The 26,597-nt window shown below is 37.6% G+C and overlaps 1 protein-coding gene across 4 annotated transcripts in view; it reads left to right on the top strand.

Moving 5' to 3' along the window:
• The window catches only part of RRAS2 (RAS related 2), a 68,836-nt gene that overhangs the window by 20,424 nt on the left and 21,815 nt on the right, over positions 1 to 26,597 (top strand). The window contains exon 1 of one of the 4 annotated variants that reach the window (XM_074336037.1): positions 2,516 to 2,667. The exons of 2 other annotated variants lie outside the window; for them this stretch is intronic. Coding sequence is in view for 1 of the 2 variants with exons in the window: in XM_019754486.2 (XP_019610045.1) it covers positions 3,507 to 3,608 (102 nt within the window). In the remaining variant the exon portion in view is untranslated. Of the gene's footprint in view, positions 1 to 2,515; positions 2,668 to 3,477; positions 3,609 to 26,597 lie in introns of those variants that run through there. One more of the 4 variants, XM_019754486.2, reaches the window with a different exon arrangement.

The raw sequence follows: 26,597 nt of genomic DNA, 5'->3' as shown, positions 1-26,597 counted from the left end.
ATCATCCTTTGTTTTTGCCCTATAGATAAGATGTTTTTCTCTGCCTTCAAGATTTTTTCTTTGTCTGTAGTTTTTAGATGTTCAATTATCATGTGTCTTAGTGTGGATTTCTTTGGGTTTTTTTCCTTTTTAGTTTTGCTCTGCTTCTTGAGTGTGTAGGTTTCTATCTTGCCAAATCTGGGAAGTTTTCAGCTATTATTTCTTCAAGCACTTTTTCAGCCCCGCTCTCATTGTCCTCTCCTCTGGTACTGATAATGTGAATGTTAGATCTTTTGTTAGAGGCCCACAGGGGACTTGAGGCTCTGTTCCTTTATTTTTTTCAGTCTATTTCTCTCTGGTTTTTCAGATTGAGTAGTTTCTGTTGTTCTATCTTCCAGTCCATTGATTATTTCTTCTTCCTTTTTATTCTGCTTTTGAGACCATCCTCTGAGCTTTTTATTTTTGTTAGTTTTCAGTTTTAAGTCCCATGTGGTTCTTTATAAAATATTTGTTTGCTGAGACTCTGATTTTTTTTTTTTGCTGAGGTTTCTTTTTTCTTTTTTCATTTATTTTAAGTGTGCTTGTAATTGTTGAAACATTTTTACAAGACTGCTTTAATGTCTGTCAGATGATTCTAACATCTCTCATCTCAATGTTGGTATCTTTTTTTTTTGTCATTCAGTTTGAGATCTTCCTGGTTCTTGGATTTTTCTGTTGAAACCTGCACATTTTCATATTTTATTCTGAAGCTCTGGCTCTTACCCAAAGCATCTGTTTCAGCTCTTTTTGATACTGCCCTGGCTAGAGAAGGGAGGTGGAGCTGCTGCCTCATTACTGCCAGGTGGAGGTAGCCATCCCAATTCCCCACTGAGCTTCTGTTGAAATCTGAGGTGGGAGGACGCTCCTTATTCCTGCTGTGTGGGGGTGCAAGTCCAGGCTCCCCACATGACTTCCATTGATGCTGTTGGGGGATAGAGGAGATTCATTACCGGCCAGCGGGATGAAAGTCCTGGCTCTGTACTTAGGCTTCTCTGATACCATCCCGACTGGTTGGGGTACCTCTTTATAACCTTGAGTGTGAAATTCTAGGCTCCCCCACTGTGCCTTTGCTGGCGGGGTTAGGGGTGGGCCATGGTTCTTTCTGTGGTGTGTGACTAGAGTACAGTGGTTATTGTTTTAAGTTTGCCATCTTTCTGGGCTGCCCTTTTCCTGGTCCCTTGGCTAGAGAGAGCACGTTCTGGTTGGAGTTTGTTTTGTCTACTTCTGTTGGCATTTCCAGGTCTCAGGCTTTTTCAGTTCCAATTCTGGGATTTTTAAGGTAACAAGGAAACCCAGGGCACTCACCATGGTGGTGTTCCTTGGGCTCCAAAGCATTAGCCTGTCCGCCTTCTCTCCCATTTTCTTTCAGAGTCTTCATGTATTTTTTGTTTTAAATGTAGTTCAGCCTTGAACAACACAGGGATGCCCCTGCACCATCAAAAATCTGCATATAACTTTTGACTCCCCCAAAACTTAACTACTACTAGCTTACTGTTGGTTTGGAAGCCTTACTGATTAATACATATTTTGCATGTTATATATGTTAAATACTATAATCTTTTTTTATTTTATTATTTTTTTCAGTGACAGTTGACATTCAGTATTATTTTATATTAGTTTCAAGTGTCCAGAGTAGTGGTTAGACATTTATATAATTTATGTAGCGATCCTTCCGATTAGTCAGGTACCCAGCTGGCAAGATATATAGTTGTTGCAATATCACTGGTTATATTCTCTATGCTGTACTTTACGTCCCTGTGACTGTTTTGTAACTACCAATTTGTATTTCTTAATCCCTTCACCTTTTTCATCCAACCCCTCAACCCTCCTCCCCTCTGGCAACCATCAGTTTGTTCTCTATCTGTGAGTCTGTTTCTGTTTTCTTTGCTCATTTATTCTGTTCTTTAGATTCCACATATAAGTAAGATCATATGGTATTTGTCTTTCTCTGTTGACTTAATTTCACTTAGCATAATACCCTGTAGGTCCATCCATGTTGTCACAAATGGTAAGATCTCATTCTTTTTTATGGCTGAGTAGTGTTAAATATTCCATTGTACATATAGAGGCTGCCAAAAAATGTATACACATTTTAAGAAAGGAAAAAACTATTAAAATTGTAATACTGAATATATGAGATCTGACAATTAAGTTTGCGAATTTATTGCAACGATGTTGCTAATTTTTTTTTCGATATCAGAGGGATTATTCATTATGAATTTGTACCAACTGGACAGTTAACCAAGTTTACTATTTGGAAATGCTGAAAAGGCTGCATGAAAAAGTTAGACGACCTGAACTTTTCGCCAACTATTCGTGGTTCTTGCATCACGACAATGTACCAGCTCACACAGCACTGTCTGTGAAAGAGTTTTTAGCCAGTAAACAACTAACTATATTGGAACATTCTCCCTACTCACCTGATCTGACCCCCAATGACTTCTTTGTTTATCTGAAGATAAAGGAAATATTGAAAGGAAGACATTTTGATGACATTCAGGACACCAAGGGTAGTATGACTACAGCTCTGATGGCCATTCCAGAAAAAGTTCCAAAATTGCTTTGAAGGGTGAACTAGGCGCTGGTTTCCATGCATAGCTTCCCAAGGGCAGTGCTTTGAAGGTGACGGTAGTGATATTCAGCAGTGAGGTATGTGGCACTATATGTCTTTTATATTTACTTCAGTTTCTCTAGTGTGTGGTGAAACACATTATAGACTACAAATCAAGATTTCTTCTATCATTTTAAGCTTAGAAAAAAAATTTCTCTTATGGTCTGATAGGGAGTTTTTTTTTTTCCCCTCTATCAGATTTTAAAAATATTGTTATATCTTGTTTTTATAAGGAATTTGTTTCTTGGCTTTCTGATTTGCTCCAATGACTATATGTGATTTTTAAAAATTGATTGAAAACCAGTGAAATATTTATGAAAATTTCATTAAAAATACAAAATCTTTACCTTATATGCAAAGAGGTACGCAACACAAAGAAGTGAAATATAAAGTAAAAGCCTTCCGCTTACCCCTTCGATGGTATTCCTGTGCAGGTTCTCATTCACAAGTAGCAGCCACATACAATAAAATGCACCCAGTTTAAGGGTGTCATTAGATGAGTTTAGACAAATGTGTATGTGAAAACTGGAACCATGACCAAAAGTAAGATAGAGTGCACGTCCATAACCCAAGAAGTTTCCTGGTGCCCCTTCCCAATCAGTAAGCTCCAGAGGTAACCGCGGTATTGATTTTGATCACGTAGTTTAGTTTTGTCTGTTTTGGACTTTATATCATGGAATCAAATACAGTATGTCCTCTTTTTGTATCTGTGATGTTTTTGTCTGGCATCATGTTCTTGGGATTCATCCATGGTATTGTTTGTTTTGGTAGCTTGTTCCTTTCTATTGCTTGGTAGTGACCTGCACTATGAATATACCAAATTTATTTGTGTAGTTTGTTGATGGAACGTTTGGGTTGTTTACAGGTTTTAGAAATTATGAATAGAGCTTCTCTAAACATTCATGTACCAGTTACTATATGGATTTATATTTTCATTTCTCTTGGATTAAAACCAAGTTGTGGGTTATTAAATCATATGGTAAGTGTATGTTTAACTTTGGAAAATAGTTTGGCAGATTCTTATGATATGGTTATACCATTTTATATTTCCACCAAAGATGTGTGGAAATTCCATTTACTCTTGAGTCCTTACCAACACTTGGTATTTAGCCGATCTAATGGGTGTGTAGTGGTATCTCATTGTGGCTTTAATTTGCTTTTTTCTGACTGATGATGTTTAACATTTCTTTGTGTGCATTATTGTCCATTTGTATGGCTTCTTTAGTATCTGTTCAAGTGTTTTGTCTTTTTTAAAAATTGGGTTGCTTGTGTTATTGAATTGTAAAGATTCTTATATTTGAAACAAATCCTTTGTCAGCTATGTGAATTGCAAATATTTTCTCCTGGCCTTTTTGTTATTTATTTATTTGAGGTATAATTGACATATTAACTTTATATTAGTTTCAGGTGTACAAAATAATGATTTTGTATTTGGTATGTTGTGAAATGATCACCATAATTAGTCTAAATTAACTTCCGTCATCATGCATGTTTTTTCCTTTTTTGTATTTATATCCTATTTCTTTAGTTGTATTGCTGGGGCCAGAACTTTGAAACTTTTAAAATAACAAAATGGTTAAATAAAAATGAATTATAGTAGATGTCCTTGTTTTGCTAATGATGTTTTTCCTACATCATGTAAAATAAAAATTTTTCTGGGTAAGTTATGTTAAGAGTCCTTTAATGTTTTTAGTTAATGTTATTATTAGCAATGTAATTTTATTAGATGCTATTTTGGCATCTATGGATATGGATCCTGTTTTTTTTTTTTTTTATTAAACTGTTATTGTGATATCCCTTAATGTTGAATTGTTTTTGTATAATTAGGACATGTATCACTTCATTAAATATTTATTTAGCACACTGAGGAATTTTATATACTATCAATTTTACCTGATAAGTGTGTGTTTTTTTTCAATTGTATGGGTGTTGTATTTCTTGTTTCCGTTTCCTGGGTACATAATAATCTATGATCAAGACTATATTTGTCTTGTAGGATGAATTGGATAGTATGTTCATCTTTACATCCTTGAAGAGTTTTAAATTTTATGTTCTTTAAAAATAAGAATTTACCACTGTTGTAATTACCAGATATTCATTTTGTTGATAGATTTTAGACATTTTCATCCATTTTATCTTTTATTGGTTTAGTTTTCTATTTCTTGAGATAGTTTTGTGTATAAATAAGTTTTTTCTGTTATAAATTTTGGTGTAAAACCATTACCTTAATTAAACTTATCAACTTTATTATATAGTTGTGTATAAGAGTGTCTTTATCTTTTTTATAGCTTCTTTCCCTTGAATATACACCATATACTCTGTATATCTCGTCTGAACATTTTTTTGAGTGTTACTACATGTCAACATTCTGCCTCTGCTTTCCCAAGAATTTAAGATGACTAAGGCATCCCTGCCCAGTGGTTCTCATTTAGATTTTCTAGAATGGGTCTGGCCTCACCCTTTTCCCCAGTGCTAGGTCTGAAATTGTCAGTATTACCAATTATGTTGTTTTCCTTTCGGTTTAACAGTTTTGTAAAATCTTACAATTTATTGCTTTGTTTTTCTCTTTTGATGAGCACATTCAAAATTATGTATGCACCTTTGAATACTGCATTCGTCATTTGGATAGATGTTGAAATCCTGTATTTATTTTTTCAAAGTATGTTTTTCCTCATTTGAGTTGTTTAGCATAATATATATTTGAAATGTCTTTATTGATTTCTGCTTTTTGTTTTGTTTTATTTTGGGCATTGTGGCCAGGGATCTGGACTTTTTAGACACTGGAGAAGATACGTTTCTTCTCTTTAGTGCAGGGACATATCCAAGTGTTAAGGGGCCTAAAGCTAATTGTAGTTTTGAGGACCCTCTTTAAGAAAGAATACAGAATTATGTATACAGATGAATATTTGTTTAGAATGAAAAAAGAAGGAATCTATGTCAATTAAATGCCTCAAAGCTGAATCTTCACTCGTTTTGTGATGAATCTGCCTCTGCTTTAAAGTGTTAAATGTGGTTTATGTGCATTGAATATACATTCATTTTATTTATATCCTTTGTGTCCTATATTTTTGACTACATGCTATAGAGAGTTTCTAATAGTTTTTACACTGATTTGTACTTTTTGTTGCCTAAAGAATGTTTCCGTTATTGCAAAATGGCGTTTTAAATTCTCACTATAGCTCTTGCCAAATAAATTTTACCATGTTTAATAATGTTTTCATACTTGCTTTCTTTCCTTTGTTGACAAATTTGATGCATTTTTTTTTGTTCACTCCTTTGTTAGCTTTGAGTTTTTAAAGCACTACATTGTTGTATTTTACTTAGAAAGAAATCCTATTGAACCTCTTTTCTAGGGAAGCCACTAAACTTTCTGACAATTATTTTGGTCTCAGTTTGGCCTCTATATTTTTCTCTTCATGCTTTCTTATGTTTGAGCTGGTTTTTAATTTCTTTATTTTACAGTGACTTTTAAGGAGCAACTTCTATTTTCATTATCTGTAGTATTTGGTGGCGGTTGGGTAGTAAATAAAGTTTTCATCCAAGAAATTTTTTCTCTGTTGAGTTACGGTTGTGGGTAAGAAGTGTGTATAAATGTATGAAGAGTTGCTTGGAAGAGATGAAAAATGTTTACTGCACATTTTGTTTTTCCCTGATACCTTTAGAAATTCGTTAAGTGGGGGAGAATTTACTTCTGTTTTGTTTGCATTATGTTGCAGAAATTTATTTTGTCCCAATTCTAGTGGCAGTTTTACTGATCACATGACTTTCTAATGCAATCAAGTGAGAATAGGATAACCAGTTATTGTCCTGGAATAAAATTTTAATTCCCACATCCTCTGGGGCCTTTGAGATTGTGTGTGTGTGTGTGTGTGTGTGTGTGTGTGTGTGTGTGTGTATACAATCAAGCAATGCTTAGTGTAAATTGAAAGGCAGTTTTGCTAGTACTGATAAAAATGCTTCTGAAGCTAACATAATACTGCTTGCCTTTTTTAGTGTTAGTAACGGCAGATTGTATTTGTTCTTTAAACACTTAGGAAGGTCATGGAACTGATTTCCCCCTATGGGACTCTCACCTCAGTGGGATAGTTAGTAGATAGAATGAGACTTTTTTCCCCCTCATAACTCTGAAGAAGACAACTTCCTTTATTTTGCATTTTTGGGTGGTGGTTATAGCACTTGTTTTGAGGTTTGACCAGTCTCTGTTCAGCTATTTTTATTTTCACATGTCACTTTGTGTATACTCAGTTTTATTTTAACTACACTATCCTCTGTAATGAGATTTGTGCATGCATATTATGTCTTGAAACACCACTGTTGTTTTGACTTAATTTGGCTTAATTTGTTTATACTATTTCTGTTTCATCTGAGTTGTTTTTTTAAACAAGTGAATGCCTAGTTTTCCACAGCTGAACTGAATAGCAAAATCATACTCTTAATAGATTTGCAGTGTTTGTTTTCTCTGTTTAACATGTAAATGACTTAAGATATGACATGAGTTTCAACTGCTCCGTTGCTGTGTCCCCACTCTCCCACCCCTAACATCCCACTAGAGGACATTTTGCTCTTATTGGAATCTGTGTCCTAAATTGAATTGGACTCTTGATTTTGTCCTGTCAATCAAAGTATAGGAATAGAGGTACAGGAGAACTTCTACCCCTTAATTTTTTAATTTTTTGTTTTACCATTGTTTAGCTTTCAGATGTCTTACTAAACAAATTTAAGAATCAGTGAAACCTGATAGTTTCGTGTTGCATATTTAATCTTTTCCAAAACTTTATTAACATTGGAAAGCATATATTCCCTGAAATAAGTTTTATTATCACAACAATTGGTGTTTAATCTAATATGTGCTGTAACTTTTTATGTAAAATAAAATTTAAGCATCTTGTAAAATAGTTAATAATTTTATACTTCCTGGCACAGAAATTCAGTATATACAGCATGCTAAAAATTATATAATAGCAGCATTTTGGAGGCTATTGTAACATTCTAGTTACTTGTAGTTTTAAGCTATCACTATTTCTGGTTTTAAATTTGAGGAAGTAGATGTGAGAAGCCTCGAGAGATTCTAAAGTCCATCCTCCCTCAAAATGGGATCAATTGCTGCTCCTTCCCCAACCTCCACAGCATTCCATAATTAGATAGTAGTATTTTATGCAAAAAGTATCGTTTTACAAACCAAATAGAAGATATAATGGACGAAAAGACCCCTTGTGCAATAGCAAACAAAAAGACATTTCTTCCACACACTTAAAAAATGTGTAATATCCATATTGGGAAACCTAAAAATGCTACCATGGTTCACAGAGAAGACTTAAATCAATAGAAAAGCACACTATATTCTTGGATTTGAAGATTCAAATTCTTAACTGTGTCAATTCTCAAACTTAATGGCATTCTAAAATAAAAAAATAACTAAAGGACTGAAAAAAAACAAACAAACAACAAAACACCACCAGAAGGTTACTCTGCTGAGATAGTAAGTATTAGTGTAAGCTCATTTTGTAGATGAGTAAAATGAAGCTCAGAGAAATCAAGTAACTTCTCCAAGGTCTCAAGTTTAGGAGGTGGTTGAAGCTCCAAGGCTTCACAATAGGTGAGTTTGAGGGCTCAGGTATAATAATAGCTAATATTTAGTAAGTACTTACGTTACTAAGCATTATTGTTCCATGCAAAGTATTATATATTTTAATTAGAAAAGCATCTTAATATATTTAGAAAGTCAAAATTTGTGAGACTTTCCTAGGGAGGTTTTGGAGATAATGCATGCCGTATTTATAGATTATATATAGGTCCTTTATAATACCCTCCCAATTTCACGTTTTCCTACATGTATAAGTAGTTGCTCCAGCATCATTTGATTAGTTTATCCTCACCATATGATCTGCTATTCTAATTCTTTACATATCAAATTTCATACATGTGGATTTGTTTTTTTAGGCCTTCTCTTCAGTTCCATTAATCTTTTTGGCTATTCTGTGTCAGTTCCACACTATCTTAATTTAATAAATTGTTAGGATGAGCTTGACTGCTCTTTTCATTCAATAAAAATTTCATTAAACAAGTATTTATTGGATAACTATTCTGTGCCAGAAACTGCAGGTGCTGGGAAAATAGCACTGAACAACAATAAAAAATTCTCATGGAGCTTACACTTATAAAGAATTTATTGGACATTTATTTTGCTTATAAATTTTAAGATCAGCTTGTCAAATTCCATGAAAAACCCAATAGCTTTTTTATTTTAAATTGTATTAGGCAAAATTGACAGTTCTATTCATGAACATAGAATGCTTTTCCCTTCATAGATATCTAGTCCCCCTTTGGCCTTTGTTGAAAGCTTTATAGTTTCTTTCCATAAAGGTCTAGAATGTATTTTATTAGATTTACTCTTCATTACCATCTTTGCAGTTGCTGTTGTAAATGGTATCTTGTATTTGACTTAAGGTTTCTAATGGCTTATACACAGAAATGGCTTTTTGGGGGCAGGTGGGGAGATGTAGATTTTTATATCCAGACACCTTGCAGAACTCCATTCCCAGTAATTATTCTGTATATTTTGTAGGGCTTTCTGTATAGATAACCATATCATCAAATAATGTTTTTAACTCATCATTTTGTTTTCTTGTCTTATTGCATTGGTTAAGACCTCTACTATAATATCGAATAAACATAGTAATAGTGGACATTCTTCTTGTTCTTGCTTTTAAAGAGTTTCACTGTTTAAAAAAATGTTTGTGATAGGTTTTCGGTTCCCTTTTAGTCCCACTTGCTATTAATTTTTAAGGTAAGTGTGACATTTTCTCATGCTTTTCCTGTATCTTATGATCACATTGTTTTTCCTTTAATCTGGTCATAAGGTGAATTACAGTGTCGTTTTCCAAAAAGGTTTATGTATCCTTGGATTCCTGGGATACATTAGACAATATATATTTTTGTTTATGTGCTGTTAGATTCTGTTTGCTAATATTTTATATATGACTTTTTACTTTATTTTTTGTATCTATGTTTTTTAGTGAAGTTTGACCTATAAATTTTCTTTTTCATTATGTCCTTTTCTGATTTTGGTATCTAGCTTATAAGTTGGGGAGTATTTCCTCCTTTTCTGTTCTCTGGAAGGATTTGTGTAATACTGGAACTACCTGCCCCATGGAAATTTTGTAGAACTGACTTTTCCAATTCTGGACCTATTTTTTTGTGTATGTGTGGTGATGTTCTTTTGTTTCTTAATTTTTCCTCCTTTATCAATCCTAGGCTTTGTAATTATTCCATCCTCAAACAAGAGTGAGCACAAATAAGAGTAGGGAGTACTTATTGATAAGGAAACAGGAAAGGCAGAACTTCAGGAATGAGTCAGAATTTCAGAGACTAAACTTTGGGCCAGCAGCAAGCTGGTGGTTGGAAAGGGAGCTAAATCTGAGACTTTTCCTTATTAAGAAAGCTCTCTCTAACCAGGCTGAAGTGGTCATGGATGGGCTATTGTGGTATTGCATGTAGACAGTGCCCTGTTCTCCCTACTCCCACTCACTCCTGAATGATCAAACAAATGTACACTAACGGAGCCCAAGACATGGCAGAAATACCAAATAACAGATTTAAGCCCCACCCCCACCTTGTGCAGGAACTTGAGATACTTTGACACTTTAATCATTCTTAAGAGTGTAAGTATAAAGAATGAGGGACTTCAATGTCATCCTTTTAGAGTTCCCCTGCCCCATCCTACCAGCCTTCCATGAAGGGTGATTGATTGAGAAAACCTAAAATTGGCTCTCAACAGTCAGGCTAGTAGGAGAAATAGTATGGACATTCCCAAAGGTTTTAAAGTATTGACGTGCATTTGTTTATAATCAGTTTATCTTTTATTGTTATGTTGTTTAAGTTACTAAGAAAATTAATGCACATTTTCAAAGTTTTCCCATGTTTTATACCATACTTCTTTTTATGATTGGTTGTCAGCGTCTTGAAAAATGAATTTTGAAATAAATTTAAATTATTTGGTATGTTTATTTTTGCCAGTCCATGCTATTTTATATAAATTGACAGTATATTTAGTGCCTTTTCAGAAGTTTCTTCTGTGTTTTTATCATAAGCCATTCTTAGCTAATGGTTTTGTACAACTTTCTGAAAGTAACAAAAAAATTGGTGAAGGGGAATCTCTGGGCCAACCGAGAGTTTAACCTTGAAGGCTAAGTGTCGATGATGAGTTTGGTATAGGAAAAACTTTCTACTGCTTTTATTTTGCTTATAGTTTGACATTAGCTAAATGAGTAATAGGTCAATGAGAGTTGCTTAAAGAAGTTTAAATTTTTGACTTGGTTAATTTCCAGTCTCAGTGTCAATTGACCTCTGACTTTTGGTAGAGATCATGTTACTCTACACAAACATGCAGTCATTCTAGGTATGTTGCCACTTAAGGAAACGACTTTAAAAAAATCTGTTAGGACATGGGAAACAAAGATCTTGCTATCTTGTGGTTTTCAGGGTGTCGGGAGGTTTGGTTGCTCGTATATTTCACTCAATTGCTTTGTGTTCAATGAATAAGATCACACCTTGCCTTGCCTCTGCAGACTCACTGCAAAGGAAATAGCTAAAGGTAAAATGACCTCAACTGAATGTGGTTTTCTTGTGGGGATGGAGTGGGTGGGCAATGTTACAACTAAATAAACAAATTGAATTATGTAGGAAGACCTTTATTTAACTCATCTTTATATTCTTTTCATACTGTGACTTTTTATTCCTTATTCTTTACACATTTGTACTATGATTAAGTTCATTGTAAATATGTACCATAATTACAATTGAGATATTTAGTATTTTTAATACTCTTATTTTAATTATAACTTCTCTAGTAAGTTCTTTTTTGCTTGAACTGAGTCTACTTATTGTGAATGCCTTCAGGTAAGAGAGATGTGTGGGTTGAATGAAACCCCCTTTTTCTTGTCATGTTGGATTCTTTTACATGTTTTTGCTAGTTTATTTTGCAAGTTTCTGTTGTTTTGATCACACAATTGTTTTGTACTAAAAAGTAAAATTGATATTTGCCTCTTGACCATCAGCCTTTTATCTGTTGAGTGTTGGGCATGAGATATGACAATACTTTAAAGGGGAGGAAGAAATCCTTCATTATGTATGGTAATGTTGCAGTTATCTGTGCTCTTAGACGGCAGAAGGGAGTTTGGCTAGTTTCATCTGTGTTCATTGCAATGCTCAGTGAGATCATGCTCAAATACCTAGGAACCCTCCTCGCTTGCCACGTATTCATTGCCAGTGTTAGGACTGACTGAGGTGTACGGGGAGCAGGATTTGAGGGTTGGACATTTGACTCCATAAGTATAGAGAAAATAGAGGCAATATGTTTATTTTGTTTTTCGAAGGTAGCTCTCGGGAATGTAGTGGTTTGGAGCACAGAATTGAGCCAGATTGCTTGGAATCAGTCTCCACCCCACCACTGATAACCATGTGGCTTTGGACAAGCTACTTAACCTGTTATGTCTCCCTTTCCTCGCCTGTAAGATGGAGGCAATAATAAGAGTATCTACCTACTTCATGGACTTCTCGAGAGGTTTCAATGAATTAATATACGTAAAGCACTTAGTGCCTGGTGCATAATAAACTCTATAGCGGTATTGTTGCCAAGTCAATACATGTGACTCAAGGTGGGCAGATACATGTTTCCCGAAGGAGTTTTGAAAGAATCAGTAAAATGTCTGTGTTTCGATTAGCTTTACTGTGCACTGTCTGCCTTCCTTGGGAAACATTTCTTCTGTCTTAGCTGCTCCACGGCCCCAGCGGAGCTGGGCTCTCTGCTGGAGGGACCACAGCAGGGAACTTTGTCCTGGGAGACAGGGTGAGGGACCTGCCTGGGTGGGTACAGGAGTCCTGCTGTGAAAGAAGGTTTTTGCTTCTCTTATAAGGGTACCTCGCTGAACAGGTTGCTATCTCATCCTTGGGCACTCTAGTGTTAAAATAAGTAAATGTCCAAATAGGATTTATTGGGGGTAGTGATTCATTCCTTCAACAACTATTTCTCTAGGGTTTATGTGCATGGCCTTAAGGAATTTATAAAGCCAAGGTTTTCCTAAAGTAGAGCTTCAGTGCTAACCGAAGGGAAAAAAATGAAAATGGTTGCTTTGTTCTTCCTGCTATCTTTGAAAATGACGCGATTCTCCTTTAGAAATGTAGTTTATTTTACGTTTCTCCCCTTTGTACATTGAAAAGCTTTGCTGAGGTATGTTTTGTAGAAGAAGATCAAGAGGAAAAACTGATTAAGGTCTCTGATCTTCTCAGTTTCTTTTTTTTCTTTTTAAGATTTTTATTGGGGCAGGGGAACAGGACTTTATTGGGGAGCAGTGTGTACTTCCAGGCCTTTTTTCCAAGTCAAGTTGTTGTCCTTTCAGTCTTAGTTGTGGAGGGTGCAGCTCAACTCCAGGTCCAGTTGCCATTTTCTAGTTGCAGGGGGTGCAGCCCACCATCCCTTGCAGGAGTCGAACTGGCAACCTTGTGATTGAGGACGCATTCCAACCAACTGAGCCATCCAGGAGCTCAGCGGCAGTTCAGCTCAAGGTGTCGTGTTCAATTTTAGTTGCAGGGGGCGCTGCCCACCATCCCTTGCAGGAGTCGAGGAATCGAACTGGCAACCTTGTGGTTGAGAGGATGTGCTCCAACCAACTGAGCCATCCAGGAGCTCAGCGGCAGCTCAGATCAAGGTGCAGTGTTCAATCTTAGTTGCAGGGGGCAGAGCCCACCATCCTTTGTGGGACTCAAGGAATTGAACTGGCAACCTTGTGGTTGAGAGCCCACTGGGCCATGTGGGAATCGAACCGGCAGCCTTCGGAGTTAGGAGCTGGAGCTCTAACTGCCTGAGCCACCAGGCCGGCCCCTTCTCAGTTTCTTGTTGATAGAAAGGTTACATTTCTTAGAAGTAAAGAAATTCCCTCAATTTTGTTTCCCAAATAATTTAATGAAGTGTCAATATGAATTTATGCTGGCTTTAAAACTGTTTATTAATAAAGACATTCTGCATCTTTACAGGACTGTCTTGTATTTTGTAAATAAATCTGTTCCTGGTAAAATGTATAAATTTTGAATTCTATTTGCCCATTGATTTAAAGGATTAGTAATCTGTGGAACTGCTCCAGCGCTACCCCCCTCTACCCAATACCTATGAAGGATAGCAGTGTGAATGGTAGAACATTCACACCTGTGTTCCCACAGTCCCTTACGCTAAACCTACTCTAGCACTTACCATGGAGAAACTATGGTATCTTATCCATCCTAAGACACATTAAAAAGTTTTCTTATTTTAATATCTTTGTAGTTAGGATGCATCTTCCAATTGATGGCATCCTAGTGTCAAAGAAGGATGGTATTTTATTCCTTCTGCTTGACAATGAGTTGGCTCCTTGAGGGCAAGAACTGACACTCACTTATTGTTATCTCCATGGTCTGATTTGCATTTAGAGCCCCACTTTTGCTGAATTACAGTGTAGCAACTTTTAGGATCATCTCAATAAAGTGTTAGTTGAAATGAGAGTTTCATCAAGACACTTTTGCAGGATGAGGCATAGAAAAGGAGGGCCTGGTGTAAATGCTGTAAGTTGTTAAAGTCTGCTTCCACTTCCCCCTCCTTTGTACCCTTTCTCTTTCTCTTTTGGTTGATTGTCTTGTTTGCTACTGATGCATCCTCTGTCACAGACAAAGTGTTACATACACTTTACTGGAATTAGTTGCTTTTAGCAGATGCCTGTGAAGGGAAAGAGTAAGAATGTTACATTCTCCTTTATGATACCCTTTATGGTACCTATTATGTTTTGAGCATCTTTTGGGTATTGGCACTGTGCCATTGTCACTGTCCATTATGTAAATGAGGAAACAGGATGGGGTGGGGTATGTGTGTGTCAGTGTTTTTAGGGACATAAAGTTTACTCTGTGGTGATAGAAGAAAGGCCAGACTTTCTGATCATAGCTTTTGCATTACTAATCCTCTACCTAATCCTCTTCTGCATTACTCTGTTTGTTATTTTTATTAGTTTAAAATTATCCATTTTATTTATAAATAGCTCTGTGATTATGAGACTTTGGATTTTCACACCCATATCACAATAAATCAAAAGGTGGGAGGAGGTCTAGTCTCCCTTTATTTTGCCCAAGTCCCTTGATTATCAGTCTTGCAAAATCTAGCTGTAATCTTAGTGCTGGAAGAAACTGCTTAGTGGATCTAGTTGTCTTCCCGAAGTTAAACGTGGGTAGTTAGAAAAGTCTTATCTGGGACCACAATTTTTATTTTTCTGGAAATGACTGCCATGTAAATTGTTTTAATACACTATTTTGTTTCAGAAGAGTTTCAGATGTGTAGAAAAATTGAGAAGATAAAAGTTTCTATATAGCTGGCACCCAGTTCTCCTGTTACTAACATCTTACATTGTATGTACATTTGTTAAATTTAACGAATTGGCACATTATTATTAACTAAAGTCTCTTCGTATTCAGGTTTCCATAGTTTTTACCTAATGTCCTTTTTCTGTTTTGGATCCCATCAGGATACCACATTACATTTAGTTGTCATGTCTCCCTGGGCGCTTCTTGGCTGACTCCTTGTTTTTGGTGTCTGACCATTTTGAGGAGAACTTGTCTAGTATTTTGTTGAATAGCCTTCTATTGGCATTTAGCTGATGTTTTTCTTATGATTGGACTGGGTTTTGGGGTTTGGGGAGGAAGACCACAGAGGTAAAGTGCCATTTTCATCATATCGAATCAAGGGTACATATTACTAGCGTGGTTTATGGCTGTTGATGTTGACCTTAGTCGTCAGGCTGAGGTAGCGTTTGTTTGGTTTCTCTCCTGTAGTTAAACTGGCCTCCCCCCTCCTTCCATATTGTAATCTTTGGACGCAAGTCATTATGTGCTGCCCATACTTGAGGTGCTGTGTCATTTTGAAGAAACATTTAAATGGCAGAACAGTTTAAATATGTACCTGGAGTTAGTGAAATTTTTGTTTTTAACAAAACTCACTGTTTAAACAAAACCTTAAAAAAAAACGCGCCGGCCTTCAGAGATTTGGTTTGGCAAAAATTTTCAAGCTCTTTTTCATTCTCGGTTGTTTCTACATTTGCTGTTGTGTGTCAGCTGGTTAGCTGTTCCTTTTTACCTAATTTTTGGGCTAGCTACGGTAGCAGAGACTTATTTTTTGAGAAAATGAAAGGGAAATGCGGGAGATCATCTGCGGTAGTCAGAAATTGTTGAATGAAATTTAATATTTTGATCTTCATCTAATTGCTTTTCTGCCCTTAAAAATATTATGTCTAAAAGGGCTTAGTTGATATGTAAATTATGATTAGAGACCAGAACAGTTCAGGACCCAAAATGATCAAGGGAAAGCACCTTGTTGGAAACCCCCATGACAATAAACCTCTCCTTGCAGTTCCCATTTGTGTGTTTCAATTATAAGGCTTATGTTAAAATTAGATCAGAATTTCCATTGTAGACTCTCAATTTCATGGTTGTGTAACTGCCATATAAACTTGATTGTAAACAAAGGCCTTTAGTGATAGGTCTTATTCGAGCAATTTAAAAAAGGGCCGTTCAGCTCACAGGGTAGAAAGTATATGTCTAATTTCACATTGTAGGTTGAGATATTGTGAAGACAAACTTTGATTCTAAAGGTGTGCTTGAAAAATTTTATGATTTTCCTTATTTTTTACAATGAGCATGTGTTGTTTTATAATCAGAGAACTATGTGCTCACTTCGGCAGCACATATACTAAAATTGGAAAGAAAACTAAACAAACGATAAAATTAACTTGTTAAAGTCTTGAGACTTCACATTTTAAGAGAGATCATTATTTTGACTACTTTCCAAAACGACTAGATCCTTAGAGCTGTAGGAATCCATTTGCCCTCTTTTACTTTTTGTTGACTAACTGACTCTCTGGTTCAGAGAATGAAAACTTCATGTGTCATTGAATCTATCTTTGCAATACATTGTCGTGCTGATACTGTGAAGACAGCTCAATGCTTGAGTTCCAATAACTTGTGAGTAGGAAAAAAATGCTTTGTCATCTATTCCTCTTGGGCTTATCAACTATATACGGAAAATAATTTAGGAGAATGGGAGTTGTCCAAATTTTATAGATGAATGTATTCATTTCCTAGGTCTGCTATAACAAATGACCACAAACTTCATAGTTTTAAACAATAGAAACTTATTCTCTCACAGTTCTGGAGACCAGAACCCGGAAATCAAGTTGTCGACAGGATTGGTTCCCTGTGGTCGCTTTGAGAGACTGTTCCGTGCCCCCCTCTCATCTTCTGGTGATGGATGGCAGCCGGAGCCCGTCCTTGGCTTGTGGATGCTGCGCTCCAATCTGCCTCCACCTTCAGATGACCTTCGCTCCCTCGGTCTTCTCTGTCCGTGTGTCTCAAACCTCCCATTCTTTTATACAGATACAGACATTGGGTTTAAGTCCAGGATGGTCTCCTCTGGAGATCCTTAACTTAATTGCATCTGCAAGGACCCTATTTTTAAATAAGGTTACATTCCTAGGCACCAGGGGTTAGGAGTTAGACCTATTTTTTAGATGGCACAGTTCAACCCACTGAAGTGCGTAACCCCCTTCCTGAATTTGCTAATTACCATAAAAGTACTTTTACTAAATGGAGTAATAGTTATAGGATCTGACCTATATGCGTATAAATGTGATTCAGAATTTAGTTGCATGTTTACTTTCTCTTCATGTGGTTTGCAATTGATGTGGCGTTCTTTTACTGTGAAATTAGGCTGTACACATATAGGCAGGCTATAATTTGTGACTTTAAATGGTGTGAGCGAAGTCTTAAATTCTATGAACATGCCATTTAGCCCTTGACTTTTTCAATGTACATACTTGGGTATTTTTGTAAGATGAATGTTTATATGGTTCCTTTTGATATGAATCATGCTTGTCTCCTCTTAAAAGAGTTTAAATTTATCCAGTCATCTAGTCTGATTTAAATTTGTGTGCCACAGGAGGGATTTTATAAAAACTCCCGAGAATTGCTGGGTGGATAAATGAGGTTAAATAATTAGAAGTAAGAAGGGCAGTCCTTGGTGTGCATAGACAGAGCCAGTTTCTGAGCACGCTGGCCCAGCCTCCTGGCATGTGGTTTGGAGAGAAGCTCCGGTGAGAGCATTCTCTCCTTCTCTCCCATGTTGAGATGAAAGTCTGGAGGAATTTAGTTTTTGTTATTAGGATAAAACAGCAGGGATACAGTCCTTTTTTTTTTTTTTTTTAAAGGTGTGCTTTAGACCCACAGCTATAATAGTTGGCAATGTAATTTTTTAAAATAACAAGCCCCTCCCCCCACTCATTCTTCATCCATATCAGTCTATTTTAGGTTTTTTGTAGCACTTACTTAAAAAAATTGTCATCTTTATTCTGCTTGGTTATGTATTGTCTCCTCTGCTAAAATGTAAGCTCCAGAAGTGCGAGAGCCATGTCAATTTTATTCTCATTCAGGACTATATCCCAGCTCCTAAGTAGTAAACACTCAGCAAATATTTGTTGAATGAATGAACTTAATATACCATGGATATTCTTGAAACCCAAAGATAGAGGCTTCCCTAATTCCTTTTAATGGTTGTTTGCTATTCTATAATCAATATACCATATCCGTGTAGTCATTCCCTGTTACGGACATTTGTGATTTTAATAGTTTTTCACAATAACTAACAAAGCTTCCTGAGCATCTCATTTGTGTATATGCGTATGTGTGTATGTATCTTTGGTAGTATATAATGTTAATTTTTTTCATTTATAGTTACGTTCCCATAAAACAATTAAGCACATTTTAAAGTGTTTTATTGAAATAATTTTTAAGTATAATTGACTTATATTTTCCTAAATACAATTTAAAGTGCTTTTAAGTTTTTTTCCTCCTTGAATCAATGGAAATCTTTTCCACAGCATCTTAAAGGGCATTGTAAGCAATGGTAAGCAAGTGCATATACACACTGCTTTGATTGCTTCTGGGATGGATCTTGGCTAATCCCCGTGAAAGGAAGCATCAGAACCCTTCTGTTCATTGCATAGCAAGACTGGGAATGGAAAGCAGTAGCCAGTGAAGATTAGGTCATCAAACTCGAGCGGTTTTCATTTCATTTAGAATAAAATCCAAAGTCCTTACCATGGCCCACAAGGCTCTGCTTGCCTCCCTGTTAACTTGCTGAACTCGGTTACCACTCTCCCTATTTGTTCTGTTGTGGCCACCCTGGCCTCCTCGTGTTCCTCCAATGTATTACCCATACTCTCACTTCTCTGCCTTTAACTGAATGTTACTCTGCCTGAAAGGATCTTCCTCTAGATAGCAGCATGGCTCGCTACCTCAATTGACCTTGGATTCTATCCTCAAATGCCACATTGTCAGGGAAGCCTTCTCTGGTCATTGTTTGCATTGTCACATCCTCCCTGCTCGCTCCTGCTGCTGTCAACCCCTTTATTTTTCTTCAGAGTTCACATCACCTCTGATGCATTATGCTTGTTTATTTGTTTGGTGGTCAATCCTCCAAAACAAAAACAAAAAAACCCCTGCAAACCCCGTGAGAGCTGGGATTCTATCCTCAGCTCCTGATGCCATGTTGGTGCTCGGTTAGCATCTGTACCCTGCCTGGGTTAGTGAGTGCACCTAAGGAAGATTCATGTGGCAGTTTTCAAAGTTTAGTAGAATGTGGCTTTACTTCTAGTTTTGCTTCTACAGACTATTCTGTACTCTAGAAGAGATGAGAAATGAAAATGAGGTTTAGGATATTTGTAGGTAGCAGTGGATAGAGGGGAAAGGAAATGAAAAAGGAAGTAACCAGGCTCTGGGGAGCAAAAGCTACAGCGAGACTTAGTTGGTCAGCTACCTGCTTATGGCACTGCCTTTCCTTTCTAAGTTTGGAAAGGAAGAGAACCAATTTTGGACGCCCATTTTGAGCTAAAAAGTGTACTTAGTACTTTACAAAGTCATTTAATTTTCACAATAGCATTGAAATAAGAATCATTATGGCCATCTTACAGATCTGGAAATTGAGATTCAAGAGATGAAATAACCTTCCCAAGACCACATAGTAATTAAGTGGGATATCCAGGTCCGACTGACTCCAGAATCTGTGCTTTCTTATACTTACTTTATAATACCTGAAGGGGGATTCTGCGTATATTAATACTTACATTAATAATTGACATTTCGCACGATGGTGTAAAAATTTCAGAAAATTTTCGCATACTTTATTTACTCCTTATAATAAACTTGTGAAAGTAGCTATCACCTCAACTTTACAGGTAATAGAACTTGTTGTCATTGATGTGATTTGCTGCAAATTCTACAGCTAGAAGGTAGGAGGAGCGAGGGCATTAAGCAGCCCTGCCTGACTTAGGATCTGACATTTGTCTGTTATACCACAGACTGAAAACAAATTCTTATAGCACTTACACATTATATTTGACACACTAGGAGCTAAATGTGTCATAATAAAATTAGAGAGCTGGAATCTTTTAAGAGATTGTAAAGAGCAAATTCTTCATGTACAGCTGAAAAGCAAAGAAAGAGGTTGACTTATCCAGGAACGCTCATCTACTGTGTTTCCCTGAAAAATAAGACCTAACCAGAAAATAAGCCCTAGCATGATTTTTCAGGATGACACCCCCTGAACACAAGCTCTAATGCATCTTTTGGAGCAAAAATGAATATAAGACTCGGTCTTATTTTTGGGAAAACACGGTAATTGTGAGCTGGGACTAGAATCCAGGTTTCCTCACATTCCTGTGCTCTGCTTTTATTACTAAAGAGTTTATATACTCGTATAATGTACCGTGCGTGATTCCCTGAAAATAAGACCTAGCTGGACAATCAGCTCTAATGCGTCTTTTGGAGCAAAAATTAAGACCCAATCTTATGTTGTTATATTATATTATATTAGAACCGGTCTTATAGTATAAAATAAGATCGGGTCTTACATTAATCTTTGCTCCAAAAGATGCATTAGAGCTGATTGTCCGGCTAGATCTTATTTTTGGGAAAACACGGTATGTAGGTCTTTTCCCTTAGTTCCCTCTTTGATTCACGTGTTTCAGCTTTCAAAACCTACAAAAATACTTCCCTCCCACTCATGACTTTCAGCAGCCCAGTTCTTTCCACAGGTAATTGAAGTTAATCACTTTCTTGTATATCTTTCCAGAGATATTTTATGCACATACAGCAAATACGTAAACTGTGTGTATTAATTTAACCTACCTTGCAGACTGTTCCTTATTAGTACAGGAAGTCACTTTTTTTTAATGGCTGCATTCGTAGTGAATGAATGTTTCATAATTTAACTGAAGGACAATTTACTGAAGGACAGCTAAAGTTGTTTCCAGTCTTTTAAATTAAAAACAGTTTAATGAATGATGTTGCACATGTCATTTTTTATATACACAGATGTATTGGTAGGATAAATTTTAGAAGTAAAATTGTTTGATAGAGTATATGTTTTTGTATTATTTTTTTTTATATTCCATAGTTAGACCTTTATTCTGAATGTAGAAATGGAGTGTTTTCACTTTGAATGAAACTGCTTTTTGCTATTTGGCAATAGCAGTTTATAATTTTAAAACTAACTTATTTTAAGAGTAACAGGATTTCTTTGTTAAACTGGTGCATGTACTTTGATGTTAATGTGGCAGGTTAAAGAAAGTGTCCTGGAAGCAGTATTGCTTTTGTAGGTAACTTAAACGCTGAGCCTCAATGATCTCATATGTAAAACGGGAATAGTAAGCCTTACAGACTTGTTGTCTAGAACTCCTGTATGTCATTGATTCTCAGATACACATTTCACCCCCTCCCCATGTTTTAGTATCTCTGACACTGAGATGCTTCACAATCAAAGTCTTGCCCTAGTTTTTGCATTTTTTTTTCTTGTCACATAAAACAATGAATGTTCTTAAAATTGATGGCATCTTAGGTTTGATGAAAGTGGGTGATGTCACATCCTGGCAGAAGTGAACTGTGCTAGGGCATAGTATAGGCAGAGAAGTTCCATGTGATGGGGAAAGCTCAGGATTGGGGTGGGGGTTAGAGGAGTGGATATGGCAGTGGAAGTGCTGTTCTAGGCAAGCAGTGGACAGCAGATCTGCCATGTAGAGGGGATAGACGACTGGTTGATGGAGCACAGAAGCAGGTGTTACCCACAAATCTGGGTGTATGGAAGTTAGAATTATGGCAAATTGATGGTGGGTGACAGGATTTTGGCCAAGGGTTGTGATTTAGGAACTGTGTACTGATTTATGGGAGGAAGAGTTTTAAAATAATCGGACTATGGGAGAAAATATATGCAAATCGTGTATCTGATAAGGCATTTGTATCCAGAATACATAAAGAGCGCTAACACTCATCAATAAAAAGACAACACACTTTAAAAGAGGGCAAAGATTTGAACAGACATTTGCCCAAAGAAGATATACAAATGGCCAATAAACATGTGAAAAGATGCTCACCATTCCGTTAGGAAAATGCCAATTAAAACTACAAGGAGATACTATTTTTCCACCTACGAGGATGGCTAGAGTCAAAAAGACATGTTCAGTAATAAGTGTTGGTGAGGATATCGAGAAATCAGAACCCTCAAACACTGCTGATGAGAATGTAAAACGACAGCTCCTTTGGGAAACTGCCTGGCAGTTCCTCAAAAAAGTTAAATGTAGCATTAACTATGTCATCCCATAGTTCCACAACACAGTATCTACCCAAGAAAAAAATGGAACACATGAAGTGTGATCAAAACATATGGTGAATGTTTAAATAAAAAATGTATTACAGTAAAAGACACATTGCCCCTAATCCTCCTCAAAATACTCCCCCTCGCTTCGAACACACTTATCCCATCGTTCTTGCCACTTTCTGAAGCAGTTCTGGAAGTCCTCTTTTGTGAGTGTCTTTACTTCATCCTCCATCATGACAACGCTCCATTGTCACACATCGCTTCTGGTACAGCAGTTTCTGTCACATAAAAACATTACGGTGTGTCCTCATCTGCCTTATTCATGAGACCTGGCACCATGCGACTTCTGGCTCTTCCTCAAAGTCAAAAAGACTTTGAAAGGTGGTAAATGTTTAGAATCGATTCAGGACATCGAGGCAGCCATGACAGTGCAACTAAAGACACAAAAGAGGACTTCCAGAACTGTTTCAGAAAGTGGCAAAAACGATGGGATAAGTGTGTTTGAAGTGAGGGGGAGTCTTTTGAGGGGGATTCATGGCAAAGTGTCTTTTACTGTAATAAATGTTTTATTTAAACATTCACTGTATATTTTGATCACACATCAAATGTTCACACAAGAGGCTGTGCATGAATGTTCATAGCAGCATTGTTCCTAATAGCTAAACTGTGAAAACAACCCAAGTGTCCACCATGGATAAGTACCATATGGCGTATTCATACAATGGTCTGTCAGAAAGAGGGGTGAGAAATGGCGTAGTGATACACGCTACAACATGGGTGAACATTGAAAACATGATGTTCAGTGAAAGAAAGAATCCAGACACAAAAGACCGTACTGTGTGATTCCATTTATGTGAAGTGTCCCAAACAGGCAAGCCTACCGAGGCAGAGAACAGATTAGTGGTTTAGTGTCCCTAGGGATTGGAGGGCTGGGGAAATGGTAAATGACGGCTAGTGGGTACGGGATTCATTCTTGGGATGGTGAAAATATTCTGGAATTGGGTAGTGATGGTGGTTGCACAACCTTGTCAATTCCTAAAAGCTATTGAAGAGTGTACTTGAAGTGGGTGAATTTTACGGTATGTGAATTACATCCTCATAATGCTTTTAAAAAACAAACAAATGCCGCCCTGGTTCTAGGAATGGTCTGGATTCCTTAGCAGATTATCAGTATAAAAAAAGGCTTCAGGGCAGAAGCAGCCGAATTGTTAAGAGCTGGAACACCTGTTGATTGGGAAAGTCCTTGAGAAGAGGGAGGAGGAATGGCGATACCGGGGTTTGGGACTAAAACAAGCAGTTATCAGCATTGTAGCATCATGGCAAGGTCAGACGAATAACAGCCAACAACCTGAGGCTGTGTGCTGGTCTTGTAAAGGATGAAATTGCTTCTTGCCTGCATTGGGCATTCATCCTGAGGTCTGTGTGGGGGGCTGAGCCTGCAGAGAGGACCTAGGGGACCCCAGTGCGGGGAGGAAGGATACACAGCTAGGACCCAGGGGAAGCCTGGACATTGTGTGTCCCTGGAGTCAGGGCCTTTTCATCTAAAGTGTCCCACAGAATCCAGCATTATTATGTGCTTTAGGCATCTGTGGTCCACATGAGTGAGGTAAGGAAGTCGAACCTAACTAAGGTAATACTAGCTATAGGGATGGAAAGATGGGGTGGATGTAGAAATTCCCTAGGAGTGCAAGGTTCCCGCACGGCAAGAACCAAAAGACGCAGTAAAGACTTGTGCCTTGGTGTGAAAACGGAAGTGTCATGGGATTTACTCAAATTTCCCATGGGGATGGTGTGAGATATTTATTAATGTCCACATATCATGCGCAGTTAGGCTTACGTGGATGGTCCTCTCTGTTTATCTGTTACTTCCATCTGTGCCAATCATCATTCTGCTTTAAAAAAAACGTTAATTCTTATCCTTAAAATTTCATGTAGGCTGTATATGTTGTTAATAAGACTACAATAATTGGGAGATGAGAGCAAATGAATATTATTAAGGTCAAGCAAGGGAAATAAAGTTTTCATCCCATGGGCTTACCGTTGTTTCATGGTTTCTAAATATGATGTCAGCTGTAAAGCCTGATGTGTAGTGACATAGGCAGCCCCTGGTCTTCCCTACAAAGGGTTGGTACGTGTGAATAGTGGTGGTAGCCGTGTCATGCTGACAGTTCTCATACTCACTCCACCCATATTAGGAGCTAAAACGTTTTGTGTGGTCTTGTTCAGCCAGTAGGTTAGTTTTATAAGCTGTAGTAGGGCTGTGGAAAGAGGAAAGAAGAGGCAAACCCTTCTCTTCTTTCCTTTTAAAACCATTGGGTTTAGGAGGATGAAAGCTGTGGGGAAGCAGCTAGAGCTCCTTTTGGGGAGCTGACATGAAATGCCGGGTTGCCCCTGAATGATTTTCCTTTCACAGTCTGAAGCTTTTCTTCTCATCTGTGCTGAAAATTTTACTAAAGACTCATTTTGGTTTAGAAGCTTGCTGTTTAGGCGAGCAGGCATTGCTTGAAGGGTTGCAGCGAGGTCTAACTTGGACTGATAATATTCCACTTCCTGCCTTTGGGTGAGATCTAGTTTTCCTGAAGGAATTGTTAGTTTTCATTTGAGAGGGAAGGAACAGTGTGTGGAGAGAGGTAAGTGGTTTTGTACCTAGAATATTTTCAGAAGGAAGCTTAAAGGTAGGGCAAGAGCGTAGTAGTGGGGAGTTGGGGCAGAATGAGGAACCTGGGCTGGACCAGGGGTGCCCCAAAGACAAGCTTTTCCTCCTTATATGCGTATGTTCCCATTTCTTCTTGGGCCAAACGACTCTGCTTCAGAGGTTAGGACTCAGGGTTAATACTGGCTCAGCACCCGATTTCGATGGTAGCTTTTGTGGTCTGGCCTGTGGACCTAAACACAGATTTTTTTTCCCCCTAGGGAAACGTGCACCATATACTGACTTAGAAACAGACTTTAGAACCAGTTTGTGAGTTGACTTCGTGCTGTGCTTGTTTCATCCCAGGCCCATTGGTTTGCAACCAAATACTTGACGTGTGGTGGCCATATCATTGCTGAGATTGCACAGAAGTCTCACGAAGGCCTCAGTTTTGTTAAAAAGACACAAAGGATCGCTGTAGTTAGTGCTGCTTTTATTATTCTGCATTAGAGTTCTGGAGGATAAATTACGGAGATCTCTATAATTATGCATGTTAGACTACTCATGAATCACTAATTTCAGTCCTGAAAAAATAAGTACTTGAGTGAAGGAATATCAAGCATATTGGAAACATTTGATATTTTGACATAAAAATAAGAGAGGGCGTTGCAGGGAACAAAGATTCTCTGTGACTTGACAGCTGCTGTTAAAAAGTGACACCAAGAAGACACCGGGCCTGGCGCACAGCTGCCTGACGTTGCTCCCTCCTTCTCTGGTGTTACCAGAGGAATTTGCACGGCTCTTGTTTTAGCAAGTCGAGGCTACTGACAGCGAACCAGGCCTATTGTGCTTTGGGAATTAATTCCTAACTCCCTATTCTGATCTGCATAACACTGGGTTTTCTAACAGCCGATGTTTTGAGGTTCTAACTACATGCAAGGGACCTTGCTCCAGTGAAGTTCTAGAAAGCATGACATAGGCCACAGATACCTCAACTCTATTTGGACATGTGTAACTGGATTTTAACTGGAACTCTAACCTATATTTTCTCTTGGAAGCCCCAAAGGCTGAGAATAAAGTAATAGTTGCCAAGTTACCCTCATATTCCAAGGACATGCATTGAAGGTGGCCTGAAATTGGTATTGCCCAGTTGGCCCATACCTTAGCTGCAGGAAATAAAAGCATGGGGAGCTAAGGGTTCTGAGCCGAGGATGTTTTTGGAGAGAGCTGGTTAGTATGACGGGTGTTCTGTGTCCTTTCCCGCCTCCGCACATAGTGGCGAGGAGAGGGTGTTTTTCTTCTGTCGCCTTCATTGAAGCCAGATGATGGGGGAAGCTCTAACAGCATTATTGTAAGAACAGGAGCGTAAGGATTAGTGTGTGAATCTGTGGGTCGCTAGCAGAACAGAGAGCAAGAAAGAGGGCTGTATAGTTGGCAGTCTGAACTTCAAGTCAGTAGTGTTTGTTTCCCTGAGCTTATGGATGGAACCAGCTTACAGCGTTCTGAAATGGGGTGCTGTGTGTGGTCCCCTAGATGTGGACCCAGAAGAGGTGCCCATGGAAAACCCAAGGCTTGAGGGTTGGAGACGTAAACCGCCAGGTCTCACTCAAGTCTTGGGCGTG

Source organism: Rhinolophus sinicus, linkage group LG06 (genome assembly GCF_036562045.2).
Source record: "Rhinolophus sinicus isolate RSC01 linkage group LG06, ASM3656204v1, whole genome shotgun sequence".
Lineage (NCBI taxonomy): Eukaryota > Metazoa > Chordata > Mammalia > Chiroptera > Rhinolophidae > Rhinolophus > Rhinolophus sinicus.
Note: the sequence above shows the minus strand (reverse complement) of the source record. Positions and strands in the feature narration are given on the sequence as shown.